At 43.8% G+C, this 14,421-nt stretch overlaps 1 protein-coding gene across 1 annotated transcript; it reads right to left on the minus strand.

The window, feature by feature from the left end:
• Positions 1-8,609: 8,609 nt before the first annotated feature.
• LOC123470673 lies at positions 8,610-13,850 on the minus strand. The gene is made up of 6 exons (XM_045171224.1): positions 13,731-13,850; positions 13,499-13,686; positions 11,474-11,643; positions 10,851-11,089; positions 9,833-10,772; positions 8,610-9,667 (listed from the first exon to the last, which is right to left on the minus strand). Exons 1-6 carry the CDS (start codon positions 13,848-13,850, stop codon positions 8,610-8,612), a joined length of 2,715 nt encoding a protein of 904 aa, XP_045027159.1.
• Positions 13,851-14,421: the final 571 nt, after the last annotated feature.

A 14,421-nucleotide genomic window follows, 5' to 3' on the forward strand; every position in this document is an offset into this window, starting at 1 on the left:
TAAGATGGGAATTTACAAGCCAACCGTGGGAGAGTTGACGGCCGAAGAAATGGTGACGGCCCTCACGCTTTGTGTCAAACTTACCCAAGGACTGGCATTTGCGGAAGAAATCTACGCCTTGAAAAAGAGCTTGGAGTGGCCTCTGAAGTCAAAACTACGCACGTTCAGCCCTTTCCTGTATGAAACAGGACAACTACGTGTAGGCGGACGTATACTTCAGGCTCCAGTTGATTATTCCACAAAGCATCCCATCCTGCTTCCAGCCGATCAACTCCTGACGCAGCGGAATGTATGGGATCATCACACACGGAATTTCAACATTAAATCTAAAAGATTGCTGACGGATTTACGTACACGTTACTGGATAATTTCTGGACGTAACGTCATCAAATCGGTTGTCAACACTTGCTGGCCTTGCAAGCGGAGATCATCGAAACCCATTCCGCCACTCATGGCATCGTTACCAGTTCACAGGCTTACTCCCTATCTTCCACCTTTCACATATACGGGAATCGATTACTTCGGCCCTCTAACGGTACGAGTCGGTGGAAGAGGATGCAGACACGAGAAACGTTGGGTATGCCTGTTTACGTGCCTAACAACTAGAGCCGTTCATCTAGAAGTCTCCGACGGCCTCAGTCTCGAAGAATTCATGCTATGTTTCACTCGGTTCATGAGTTTACGTGGAAAGCCGAACGTTGTTTACAGTGACAACGGAACTAATCTCGACGCTGGGGAACAAGAACTCCGCCAAGCTCTAACGGAGTTAGTCAAACAACACCGGGAGTTGCAGTCGAAGATGGCATGCCAACAAATAGAGTGGCATTTTTCTCCTCCTCGCGGACCCCATTTCGGTGGAGTTTGGGAGAGGCTCGTGCAATCGTGCAAGCGTGCCATGAAAGTCAGCGTCGGAAATCGCTTAGTCACCGAACGGGTCCTAAGAACGGTGATCGCAGAAGTAGCAGCCCTTTTGAACGCTCGGCCACTAACGCACCTCAGCATGGATCCAGCAGATCCCGACCCGCTAACACCAAATCATTTTCTCCACGGAAGAGCCCGTCCATACATTCCGGTAAAGCTGGGAGATGCAGATAACCTGGACGTCACAGCAAAACAATTCCTCCAAAGCCAGGCAATCATACAACATTTTGGGAACAGATGGCTACGGGAGTATGTTCCGCATCCCACGGAAAGGAGGAAATGGACGGAAAATCGGCCAAACGTTGCCGTCAGAGACCTAGTACTCGTCATTGAGCCGAATACTCTACGTGGACAGTGGCCTTTGGGAAAAGGGATAGAGGTTCTCCCCAGTGAATCTGATAACGTTGTACGAGTGGTAAAAGTGCAAATCAGCAACCACAAAAACCCCTGTATTCGTCCAGTGATTAAGCTTTGTGTTATGGCTACGGCCAAAGAGGAGGACGTTTACGTAGAAAGTGAAAAAATAAGGTCATCTGAGTAAAAATCGAGGTCGTTAGGTCGAATGTAATGTAAATAGTCAATCCTTGTATAAAAATAAAAAAAGGGTTATAAATTGTAAATGGTAAAATTGTAAAATGTCAAATAAACGGTTGTTATGGCCGGTGACATTTAACAGCTGCTTTAAAGGTTTACGAGCAGATGGGGATTCTGCATTTGTTTTAACTGTTTTAAAAACTTTAAGTTGTTACATCGTAAATTGAGAGTAGTACATTTGTAATGTTACCCAAGACAAATTTTGGAATAGCTGATTTAAGTAATCTCCAGTTTTGTAGGGGATGAAAATTCTGTCCGTTTTTGAAACCCTTCACTATATCTGATTCTTCAAAATGAATGTCGCACATTCTCGCTGTTTCTTTCAGTTCAGGTATGATCGATTTCCATCGAGAAAACATATTCTTTGGTACAGAAAAAAACACAAATTTTTCTGCTGCCGTCTTCATATACATTTCCACAAATAGCACAGGTGAATTTCTTTCCTAATTTTGCTTTCAAATGAGACATTCACAAAAAAAGGACGAGTAAACAAACACAACGACTAAGGAAACCCAAACTTTAAGACAACGAAGGGCTGGAAAAAACCTCCCAAACGTTTGCCTAGTTCAGCAACGCTACGCGTGGTGGCAGTTGCTGCACTGTTACCGTTTTCTGGCACGTAAGCACTTTCCCTCTCCCCCTCTCACACCCACCGGGTGATCTCACTTTGGAACAACCCCTCAAAAAGCAATGACAAGGCCTTACGGCCAAATCCAACAGGGTGGTTCTACCATCTACTCTTATGCAATGATACAAGTATATTTGATCCGGTTTCCATATAGAAGTAAAAAGTCATGGTATCACAGTGTATTCACATTGAATACAAGTATATTTGAACGCATAACGCTGCATTTTTAGACGCAGGCGCAGGATCCGCGGGTTGTCGAGTTTGTCTAAGTTGTAATCGTTTAGGATCGGGATGAGCGGCCGATGATCCGTGAATAGGAGGAATGATGGGAGGCCTTCCAAAAATTGCCGGCACTTCTGCATAGCCCATGCTGCGCCCAGGCACTCCAGTTCGATCATGGCGTAGCGTGTCTCCGCGTCTGATAGAAAACGTGACCCGGACTGGACCACGTTCCATTTCCCATCTGGACCTTGCTGACGGAGGATGAAACCGAGACCTCTCAGGCGGGAGGCATCGACATGAAGGGCCGTGGGTAGCGCTGGGTCGTAAAAAGACAGCTCGGCGGAAGACGACAGTTCTGAGCGGGCAGCGTTGAAGTTGGCTTCCTTTTTTAGGAGGGGGGGCAAGGGGAGCGAGTGCTGCCGCTAAATTGTCGGAGAAATTGCCCATCTGCTGGCATAGACCGTGGAATGCTCTCATTTCCGTTATGTTGGTGGGGTTAGGAAACCGACTTATGGCTGATAAGAGTTCCGGGTTGGGCCGGAAGCCGGTGCTGCTCAGGATATAGCCGCCAAACAGAACGGACGGCTGCGCAAATTTGATTTTACTGGTGTTGATGGCGATTTGAATGTCGGCAGCGCGCTGGAACACTTGTTTGACGAGAGAAACGTGTTCCTCGTACGTTTCGGAGAATATGAGGATGTCTTCGATTATCCGACGGCAATTGGGGATATCATCGAATACAGCTGAAACGCGTCGGCTGTAGTCGTCGCCGGCGTGGCAAACTCCGAAAGGCAACCGGCGGTACATATAGCGGCCGAATGGGGTAGAGAAGGTGGTCATCGCCGCTGACTCGTCGTCTAACGGCACCTGGTGGTATCCCTTTAACGCGTCGATGACAGTGAAAAATCGCATCCCGGATGGAATCGAGCGGACAGCCTGAAACGGGGTGGCCGTTTCGAATTTTGACCGGACGATGAAGGCGTTAAGAGGGGTAAAATCAACGCACACGCGTATGCCGCCGTCCTTTTTCGGAGCAATGACTATAGGGTGGACCCATGCCGTCAACTCGATGACTCTTCGGATGATTTGTTGCTCTTCGAGCGAATCCAGCTCTGTTTTGAGTTTTGGGAGCAATGGGATGGAGACTGGCCGCGATCCTCTCATCGCGGATGGTATGGCTCCGTCGGCTATCTGGAAGTGGCACGGTGGGCCTACCATGGGACGACATATACCGTCAAAGATGAGGGGATGAGCAGCCATTAAGGATTTGAGCCTATTAGCTTTCTCCAAATCCGTAGGATGGGTTGTGATTTGCTGAACGCGCCAATGGGGGTAATCCAGGGGAAGGATGCCGAGTTTTTTTTGCGTGTCTTTTGATAGAACCGGTTGCTGGAGATTTTCAAGGACGTGAATGGTGGTAAGTACTGGTGTTCCTCCGTTGACGGGTCCTACGGTGATAGTTGCCTGAAAGGTGCCATATGACGTAATGGCATCACCAGTCGCCGTTACTGCGCGCGTAGTGATAGGGCAAAGTGGTGTCGCGGTGAACCGCGATTGGTGGAGTGCACGTGGCACGGCATCGATTGAAGCGGCTGTGTCGGGCAGGAAAAATACTGCTGTAGGCGTGTCGCTGTCTGCGGGTGAGACGCTGGCTTCAATAAGTTCTCCTGGTAAAACGGATCCGATGACAATGCTTCCAGCTGTTTCGGGTTTCGAAGATTTTCTTGAGCAGACTTTCTGAAAGTGGCCCATTATGCCACAGCTGCCACATTTTTTCCCATTAGCTGGGCACTAAGACTTTGGGTGGAACGATTCGGCTCCGCAGTTCCAACATCCGTGCGGTGGGGCACCTGCTGGTGGGCCGCGCCGGAAGTTGCGTTGGTGAGCTGGGTGTGTGGAACGAGATGCGGACTTTGTGTCGGTTTTGGTGGTGTTGTTTTTTATTTGCTGGATCGATGGTGAATCGTTCTGCCGCAGGTTAGCTGCCTGCATCAGTGTTGCTTCGGCCGTGCGCAGTGTTGCTAAAGCTTGGTTGAGGGATAGCGTAGCACCTTCCTGCAATAATTTGCGCCGAACTTCATCGCTGTGGACGCCATAAACGATTTGGCCTAGCAAACGGGTATCCTGGCATTTGTTAAAACAATCCGCGTTGAATTCAGATTTTTGCGCAAGATCACGCAACTCGCAAACCCAACTGTCCACGGATTCTTTATCACGTTGGATACGAAGGGCAAATTGATGACACCAAACGTGGCAATTACTCCCAGCGTTACACCGTTCACGAAGCTTATCGATAATAATAACGGGCTTCCCAAGTTCGATGTCAGACAGGCCCATCGTGCAGATGGCCTGTAACGTGGGCTTTGATAAGCAGGACAGGAGGATATTTGCCTTGTAGGACACGCGCTCCGTTTGAGGAAGGGCTATATTGATGGTAGATAAGGCCAAAAATATATTCCACTGCCACAGCCAAAGCTCAAAGGAGTCTTTATATTCGTCAAAATCGAACGGTGGCGGGGAGCCGTAGGGCTTGAATGGCTTTGGGGGCATGGTGGATGACGAAGCACTGATGCGCACCACACAAAGAATGGCCGTAGGCGGGAACGCGCAAATACGAAAACAGAACAAACAAAAACAAAATGGCGTATAGAAAATGTGTTGCGAGTTATGGCTGAGTTCGAGTGAGAAGAGTTCACGTCCACATTTCAGGTAAGAGTACGCAGTGTAAATGGCAAAACGCGAGGTAGTGCCGTGCGGCTACAGCTAAGTTAGAGTGGCAGGCTGGTAGTGCCGTGTGCAACCACGTGGTGGAAGTCGGCAGGTAGAGTGTGCACGAGGACTTCACAAGGCGATATAAACAATGTTTAGTCGACTTACGAAGGAAACAGTCACGGGAGGAGGGGTGGTGATGATTACCAACTGCGCCATTGAAAGAAGTCGGGATCAAATCTGTGTAATCACGAGAGAACAAGACATGAGCAAGACCGTATCATACGCCTGAGATCTGCACACTGCCACCACCTCGGGCCCCCGGGGGAAGACATCATTGCCAGGTCATTCCAACAAGTATATTTGATTCTATTTACATGTAGAATCGTAAAATCATAATATTACAGTGTATTCACATTGAATACAAGTATATTTGATCCTGTTTAAATAAAGAAGTAAAAATTTATGGTATCACAGTGTACTCACATTGCATAAAAGTATATTTGATTATGTTTACATGTAGAAGTGTAAACTCATAATATGACATTGTATTCACATTGATTACAAGGTTATTTGATTCTGTTTAAATGTAAAAGTGTAAACTCATAATATCACAGTGTATTTACATTGAATAAAAGTATATTTCATCCTGTTTACATCTAGGAGTATAAACTCATTATATCAAAGTGTATTCAAATTTAATACAAGAATATTTGATCCTGTTAACATTTAGAAAGAAAAAATCATGGTATCACAGTGTATTCACATTGAATACAAGTATATTTGATTCTGTTAACATGTAGAATTATAAACTCATAATATCACCGTGTATTCACATTGAATAAAAGTATATTTGATTCTGTTCACATATAGAAGTATAAACTCATAATATCACAGTGTATTCACATTGAATACAAGTATATTTGATTCTATTTACATGTAGAATCAAAAAATCATAATATTACAGTGTATTCACATTGAACACAAGTATATTTGATCCTGTTTAAATATAGAAGTAAAAACTCACGATATCACAGTGTATTCATATTGCATACAAGTATATTTGATTCTGTTTACATGTAGAAGTGTAAACTCATAATATGACATTGTATTCACATTGAATACAAGGTTAATTGATTTTGTTTACATGTAAAAGTATAAACTCATAATATCACAGTGTATTTACTTTGAATAAAAGTATATTTCATTCTGTATACATATTGGAGTATAAACTCATTATATCAAAGTGTATTCACATTGAATACAAGAATATTTTATCCTGTTAACATATAGAAAAAAAAATCATGGTATTACAGTGTATTCACATTGAATACAAGTATATTTGATTCTGTTTACATATAGAAGAAAAAACTCATGGTATCACAGTGTATTCACATTTAATACAAGTTTATTTGAGTCTATTTACATGTAGAAGTGTAAACTCATAATATCACAGTGTATTCACATTGAATACAAGTATGTTTGATCCTGTTTACATTTAGAAGTAAAAACTCGTGGTATCACAGTGTATTCACATTGAATAAAAGTATATTTGATTCTGTTTACTTATAGAAGTAAAAACTCATGATATCACAGTGTATTCACTTTGAATACAAGTATATTTGATTCTTTTTCCATGTAGAAGTGTAAACTCATAATATCACAGTGTATTCACATTGAATACAAGGATATTTGATCCTGTTTACCTATTGAAGTAAAAGCTCATGGTATCACAGTGTATTCACATTGAATACAAGTATATTTGATTCTATTTATATGTAGAATCGTAAAATCATAATATTACAGTTTATTCACATTGAATACAAATATATTTGATCCGGTTTAAATAAAGAAGTAAAAATTTATGGTATCATAGTGTACTCACATTGCATAAAAGTTTATTTGATTCTGTTTACATGTAGAAGTGAAACGCATAATATGATATTGTATTCACATTGAATACAAGGTTATTTGATTCTGTTAACATGTAAAAGTGTAAACTTATAATATCACAGTGTATTTACATTGAGTAAAAGTATATTTCATTCTGTTTACAAATAGGAGTATAAACTCATTATATCAAACTGTATTCACATTGAATCCAAGAATATTTGATCCTGTTTACATATAGAAGTAAAAAATCATGGTATCACAGTGCATTCACATTGAATACAAGTATATTTGATTCTGTTAACATGTAGAAGTAAAAAATCATGGTATCACAGTGCATTCACATTGAATACAAGTATATTTGATTCTGTTAACATGTAGAAGTATAAACTCATAATTTCACCTTGTATTCACATTGAATACAAGTATATTTGATTCTGTCCACATATAGAAGTATAAACTCATAATATAACAGGGTATTCACATTAAATACAGGTATATTTGATCCTGTTTACATATAGAAGTAAAAACTCATGGTATCACAGTGTAATCACACTGAATACAAGTATATTTGATCATGTTTACATATTGAAGTAAAAACTCATGGTATCACAGTGTATTCACATCGAATACAAGTAAATTTGATTCTGCTTACATATAGAAGCATATAGAAGTAAAAACTCATGGTATCACAGTGTATTCACATTGAATAAAAGTATATTTGATTCTGTTTACATGTAGAAGTGTAAACTCATAATATTACAGTGTATTTACAATGAACACAAGTATATTTGATCCTGTTTACATATAGAAGTAAAAACTCACGGTATCACAGTGTATTTATATTGAATACAAGTATATTTGATTCTGTTAAAATGTAGAAGTGTAAACTCATAATATCACAGTGTATTCACATTGAATGCAAGGATATTTTATCCTGTTTAATATAGAAGTAAAAACTCATGGTTTCACAGTGTATTCACATTGAATACAATATATTTGATTCTATTTACATGTAGAATCGTTAACTCATAATATTACAGTGTATTCACATTGAATACAAGTATATTTGATTCTGTTTAGATGTAAAAGTTTAAACTCATAATATCACAGTGTTTTCACATTGAATACAAGTATGTTTCATCCTGTTTACATAAAGAAATAAAAACTCATGGTATCACAGTGTATTCACTGTAAGATTTAGTTAAGCCCGTGACTGAACTTACGTTAGTAAAGATGAAAATGTAAAGATGAAATAAGAAAAACACGGGAGCACTAGCTGTTGTCTTGACGGTGTGAGGTATATTCAGTAACTAACTGCCCCTTGCCCTGTACATTTTCCGGCCGGTAGGCCGAGGGGCGGGGCTACACAAAATAAATTGTAACATGGTGGCCTCCTAGCGAGGACCACCCAATTCATATGAAATAAAACGTGATGGAAGTTTTGTCCGTCTTCCAGCTCGTGTTGTTGGATGTTGGGAACGAGGTATATTCCCAACACACTCCCCACCAGAACCCGTTGTCCACGGCTCTTCCTGCTCGACTGGATCTGCGGCGGTCATGGGTGGAGTTGCTTCTTCTGGTTCCAATTCCAGCTCTGGTGTAGGTGGAATTTCGACTTCGTCCGGCTGATCCTCACGTAGCGCTAAGGGGTGTAACGATTGAATGGCGCGGTTGATAAGGTTCCGTTCGGCGTCTTGACCGTAACCGAACGGATCAACCCGTCTCTGCTAGTGATTAGCTCCTTCACTACTCCTATCGTCCACATAAGGCGCTTGGTGTTGTCATCGTGAATGATGACAACTTCTCCTACCCGGATCTTGCGGCCGGGTCCTCCTTTACAGTGGAACTTGTCGATTTGGAGAAAGTAGTCCGTCACAAATCGTTCACAGATATCGCTGACATACTCCCTACGTTGATGATCCATTTCCAGCAGTTTCAAATTGGTTGCGTCGGGAGCCACGAGGTTTTCGGCTGGCTCCGGCGGAGTACAGTTCGAACGCCTATTGTTGAGAAACTGGTTCGGGGTGATGGGGAGCGGTTCGTCGCTCCCTTCTGCCACGTAGGTGAGTGGTCGTGCATTCACCACGCTCTCGGTTTCAATGAGACTAACCTCTTGCTCGTCGTATTCCAAACATGCACGACCATTGGAGCGCCTCAACAAATCCTTCATCGTCCGCACCATGCGCTCCCAGAACCCTCCCCACCATGGGGCTAGGCTGGTCGAGAAAATCCATACGGTTTTCCGCATTGCCAGAAGGTCGTGGATCGCTGGGTCGGATCTTAAGACTTTCAAATGTTTCGAGACGCATCTAAATGTTTGGGCATTGTCCGAATACATGATGGAGACGCTACCCCTCCTGGCGGAAAATCTTCGAAATGCGAGGAGGAAGTCGCGTGCGGACATCGTTTTTGTTAGCTCCAGATGAACGGCCCTCGTTACAGCACAAGTAAATAGGCAGGCATAGCTCTTTGGCCGTTTAATTGTGCCTTTCTTTTTGGCTAAGGATTCGTCCAATTGGAGATTTTCTTTGTTTTCCTCCGTTGGTTCTGTGGTTGGAGGTTCTTCAATGGGCTCCATCACTGGAGGCTTTACCGTAGGCTCCAAAGCAAAACCATCCGTTGACGAGGGATCCGTGGTGGATGTAGGATCCGTTTGCTTGCGTTTCTTACGCAATGTTGGGTGTTTGTAATACAGCGGCCCTGCGAAATCAACACCCGTGATTTCGAAGGCTTTCGCTTGTTTCAGTCGATTAATCGGTAGAGGTGCAGCTATTTCTCTGAATGGCGGTGAAGATAGGCGTTGGCACTTGACGCAGGCGTGCCAGACTTATTTGGTCTGTTGGCGTCCTTTGATGATCCAAAAACGTTCTCTTAGATCTGATAGGGTGGTTTTAACTCCAGCGTGTTTTAGCAAGACGTGTCGATCATGGATGATTAGTTTGACGACTGGATGTTGAGTGGGAAGCAAGATGGCGGGTTCAATCTCCCTGTCTCTTAGCGCTAGCTCTGCTCTTCCTGTTATTCTAATCAACTTCTGTCTTGCGTCCCACACGGGTCGGAGTGCGGCAATTTTCTCCTTATGGTGCGGTTGCCGCCCTTCTTTCAGATCCTGAAACGTCTTGGGAAAAGCTTCTTTTTGGAGCTGCCAATAAATAAGTAGCTCCACCTTCGTCAGTTCCTCTACTTTTTGATGTTCTACCATTATCTGTTTTCCGCCTCCTGTCTTGATTGGAGTCTTCATTTGTGTGGCGTTTGTGGGGCGGTTTTTGGAGGCGAATCTCAGTATCCAAGCAGTTCTTCTGAGTAGTCGATTCCAAGACGGAATTCGATCCAGATGCCATTCCACTGAAGTGGCTGGCTCCACGAAAGCTACCGACATGGTGACGGTTTTCGATTTTGCTTCCGCTTCGATTCTTTCATGAACACTGGGTTCTTCTACCTCGGGCGTTGAATCCGGCCATTTGGTTTCGTCTTCTTTCAGCCATGATGGTCCGTTCCACCATAGCTCGGAGTGTACCAGCGTTACGGCTGGCGCTCCCCGCGAGGCGAGATCCACAGGATTTTGGGCGCCTGGACAGTGCTGCCACCAATTTGGGCCAGAAAATTTCTTAATAGCTTCGACTTGGTTCCTGACGAATGGTTTCCACCTGTTGGTGTCTCCTTGGATCCAGCCAAGTGCCACTAGAGAGTCAGCCCAGAATATTGTTCGCCACGATTCGATGTGGAGAAAGTTCTTGAGTTTTTCTCCCAATCGTGCCGCCAGAAGTAAACTTAATAGCTCCAATCTTGGTAAGGTGACCTTTTTCTTTGGGAGATGCGCCACTTTTGTCTTGCTAGCAAGAAAATGGATGGCTGTGTCGCCGTTTTTGGTTTGTAATCTTGCGTAGGCAACGGCTCCATAAGCGGCCTCTGATGCGTCGCCGAAGACGTGAATTTTTGCATTTTGTATGACCCTTTTCGAGTAGCCTATCCAACGTGGGATTTTTAAGTTGGCAAACTCGTTCAACCCAGTCATGGCTGCTATCCATTTCTTACGTATTTCAGGAGGCGCTTCCACATCCCAGTCAATTTCGGCTTCCCAAAGTTTCTGGTAGATTATTTTCAGCAGGAGCGTTGTGGGTGCTAAAAACCCAATGGGATCGAATACTCTGGCCGATAATCTTAAAATATTTCTTTTGGTCACTAGTTCTCCCAATTCCGTCGCAGCTTCGATGATAGGTGCGGGATCGAATTGGAAGGTGTCGGATTCGGTATCCCATCGAATCCCTAGGACCTTATGCTGACCTTCTTCCAGTTTCTGAGTAAAAATTTTCACTATGGGGTTGATGAGCCATTTTCACTGAGAAATTTGCGAAATGTTTTGTCATTGGTGACCCAACTTCGCATGTTGAGTTTTGCCTCCTAGAAGATGGATTTTGTCTCCTGTATCCTGGTTTTGGCTGTTGAGATGTTGTCGGCGCCTCCAAGGTAGTCGTCAACATAAATTTGCTCCTTGAGCTGTCTTACTGTGGTGGAGTAGATTGATTCCATGCCGTCTAGGTGCTTGTTTAGGGTAGCTCGCAGCAAAAATGGGCTGGAGCTGAGCCCAAATGGGACTCGTTTCCACTTGTTTGCCACTAGAGGTGAATTTGGCGTTTTTGGCTCCGTGATCCACAGGAATCTGACAGCTTCGGCGTCTTCAGGATGCAGGGCGATGTTTAAAAAAGCTTTTTCGATGTCTGCTTTCCATGCGATTTTGTTCAAACGGAATCGCATTAAGACGGCTAGCAGATCGGAGTTTAGGTTCGGGCCGGTTTCCAAGACATCGTTGAGGCTTGGGCCATACTTCGATTTTGCCACCCTGTCGAATACTGGTCGAATCTTCGTGGATTTTTTGTCCTGTCGGAAGACAGGATGGCGTGGCAGATAAGTGTGGATTCCTTCGTAGTTCTGGTCTGCCTCCTCTACGAGTTTTGGACGCGAAGCTGGTCTATTTCTTTATGGTAGGCTGATAGAAGCTCTGGTGTTCTTTTGAGTCTTTTCAATAGATTCTCCAGTCTTCCTTTTGCCATAAGGAAATTCTTTTCTAGCCTCCATTTGTCCGTTTTCCACGGGATTGGGGTGCAGTATCGCCCATCTTTTTCACGGGTGATTTTGTCGCCAAAGGAGCTGAGAGCATCGTCTGGCTCCACTGCATCACAATCGTCTAAAATGGCAAAGTGTTCCAGCTTCCAGAACAGAGAAAAGTCAAAATCCGTTTGCCGCTTCAATTCTTCTTTTACGATTTTCCGTTTTTCCTTTTTGGTTTTGGTGGTATGGTTGAGCTCCTGGCTGGAAATTTCTTCCATAGGCCTCGGCTGGGCGGGCGAAAATTCTTTGGCCTCCTTGCCGGCTTCCATTACGTCCATATCTTCGGAGGGATTCGTAAAATAAAATTCTGAATCGAGACATCTGGCTGCGTACGATCATACTGTCTGATGATTGGAAAAGCTACTGCATTGTAGCATTTGCTGGATTGTCGCCTTTTCTTTTTTCGATCTTTTTTCCTTCAAAGGTCCAGCTATCATGCGACCTAGTTTTGTGTTGTATGCTCGAAGCCCGCACGGACTTTGGATAGCCGGTTCGTTAGGAATGATCTCAAACATTTGGTCGACTCCGATTAAAATGCCGACTTCTTTTTCTTGGCTGTCGGTTTCAAACCTGTCGTTAGCCATTTTTTCGTCTTCCTACCACAGGTGTCTTGTGAATGCCGTGTGGGAGTAGGGTCCAGTGTCTCCGATGTAGTCCGTTTCCAGGGCTGTTATTTTGACGAGAGGGGCTCCTTTCCAGGTGCCCCGAACTGTCAATTCCACTGCGTTGATTTGCTCTTCTGGATTGGGTTTTCTTTGTTTGAAGACTCTCGTCCCGATATTTTCCACGGCCACTATCTTCAAATTCAGCGATTTCGAAATAGATCTGGTGACCCAGGATCTATGGCTGCCATCATCAATGAATAATATTGCCCTGGTTTCTTTACCATTAGGGCCTACCACCATCACCGTTGCCGTTTTCACCACGAGATCACCGTAGGTGTTTGCACTGGAGACAGATGCCATGACGTTCGTTGGGGCATTGTTTCCGGTGTGTGCAAATCTTGTCACCTTTTTATCACAGAGGGCGGTGTGGTGTGTCGCCTGGCAGTGTTTGCATAAGTAGTTGGTGGGGCAGTTCGAAGTTTCGTGATTAGGGCTGAAACATCTGACGCACCTTTTCTGCCTGGCGATGATTGCCTTTTTGTTCTTGAGGTTTACTGGACAAACCGTGGGGTAGTGTTTTTCCCCACAGAAAATGCACGGTCTTGTGCATTGTCGGACAATGAAGTTGTCTTGTCGTCCTGGTGGTGTATTTGATGGCTGTGTGCTTTGTTTTGAATATCTTCTGGTTTGTGGAGCTAGTTGGGATCTAGCTCTAATCGCCAGTTGAGAGGCTGTAGCAGCTGGTGGCTGTTTCGCCGGCGTGGTTGTTGTCGTCTGCTGTGGTGTTTTTACCGTTTCCGATTTCCATCGGCTATACCTTTCAGCAGCGTCGACTTGATCCCTGATGAAATTCAGCAGGGCTGTGATGCCGGTGATGTCGTTTGCATCGGAACTCGACCATTCTTTCTGCAATTCTGCAGGAAGCAATTTCATTAGTTTTGTGCTAAGGAGTCCTCCAAAGGTGTCTTTTTGTACCCCGAGTGTCTCCAAGGCATTTATGTGCGACTGGACGGTGAGCTGAAGTCTTCGAAGAGCCGATACTAACTTACTTGGTCGGTTGCTTTGATAAATTTCTGGTAACGTTGCTTGAGGAGTTCGGTTTCCTTTGCAAGGTCGTTATCCAGTTCTGCCGTCATGGAGAGGTTTTTGTACTGCTTGATTTTGTCCATCGTCCTAGTAAGGTGGCCTTTCAGGCCTGCGCGTGTTGCCGATTCCCCTCGTGACATTTTTATTTTGGTTGCTGGAACGACCTAAGGCAAAAAGAGAAAAGGGGGGCTTGGACTTTCCTGCTCCTGTCACCGAAATTTCTTCAGTTGATGTCGGGTTTTTCCGACCTTTTCCGTTGCTTGATTCTTAGTAGTAACAGCTGGGTCCTACTATTGGATTTCCCTTAAAGAAGTGGGCGAAAAATTGAATTGAAAGCTTTTAGCTTTCGTGTTGCCACCAGTTGCGAGAAAAAACACAGATTTTTTTCTTTTTCTTCAACGGTTTTAGAGTAGGTTAAAAAACGAAAATATGGAAATTCCTTTTTTGCGGCATCAACCAGAGTTGCCGAATTTTTAGAAACCCTTTGTTTTTTTTTCCTACAGTTTTACCAGAGTAAAAGAATACTATATATATAATAGAATACTATATATATATATACTAGAGTAATAGAATACTATGTATAATATATATAGTATTCTATTACTCTGGTAAAACTGTAGGAAAAAAAACAAAGGGTTTCTAAGAATTCGGCAA

Source organism: Daphnia magna, linkage group LG3 (assembly GCF_020631705.1).
Source record: "Daphnia magna isolate NIES linkage group LG3, ASM2063170v1.1, whole genome shotgun sequence".
NCBI classification, from domain to species: domain Eukaryota; kingdom Metazoa; phylum Arthropoda; class Branchiopoda; order Diplostraca; family Daphniidae; genus Daphnia; species Daphnia magna.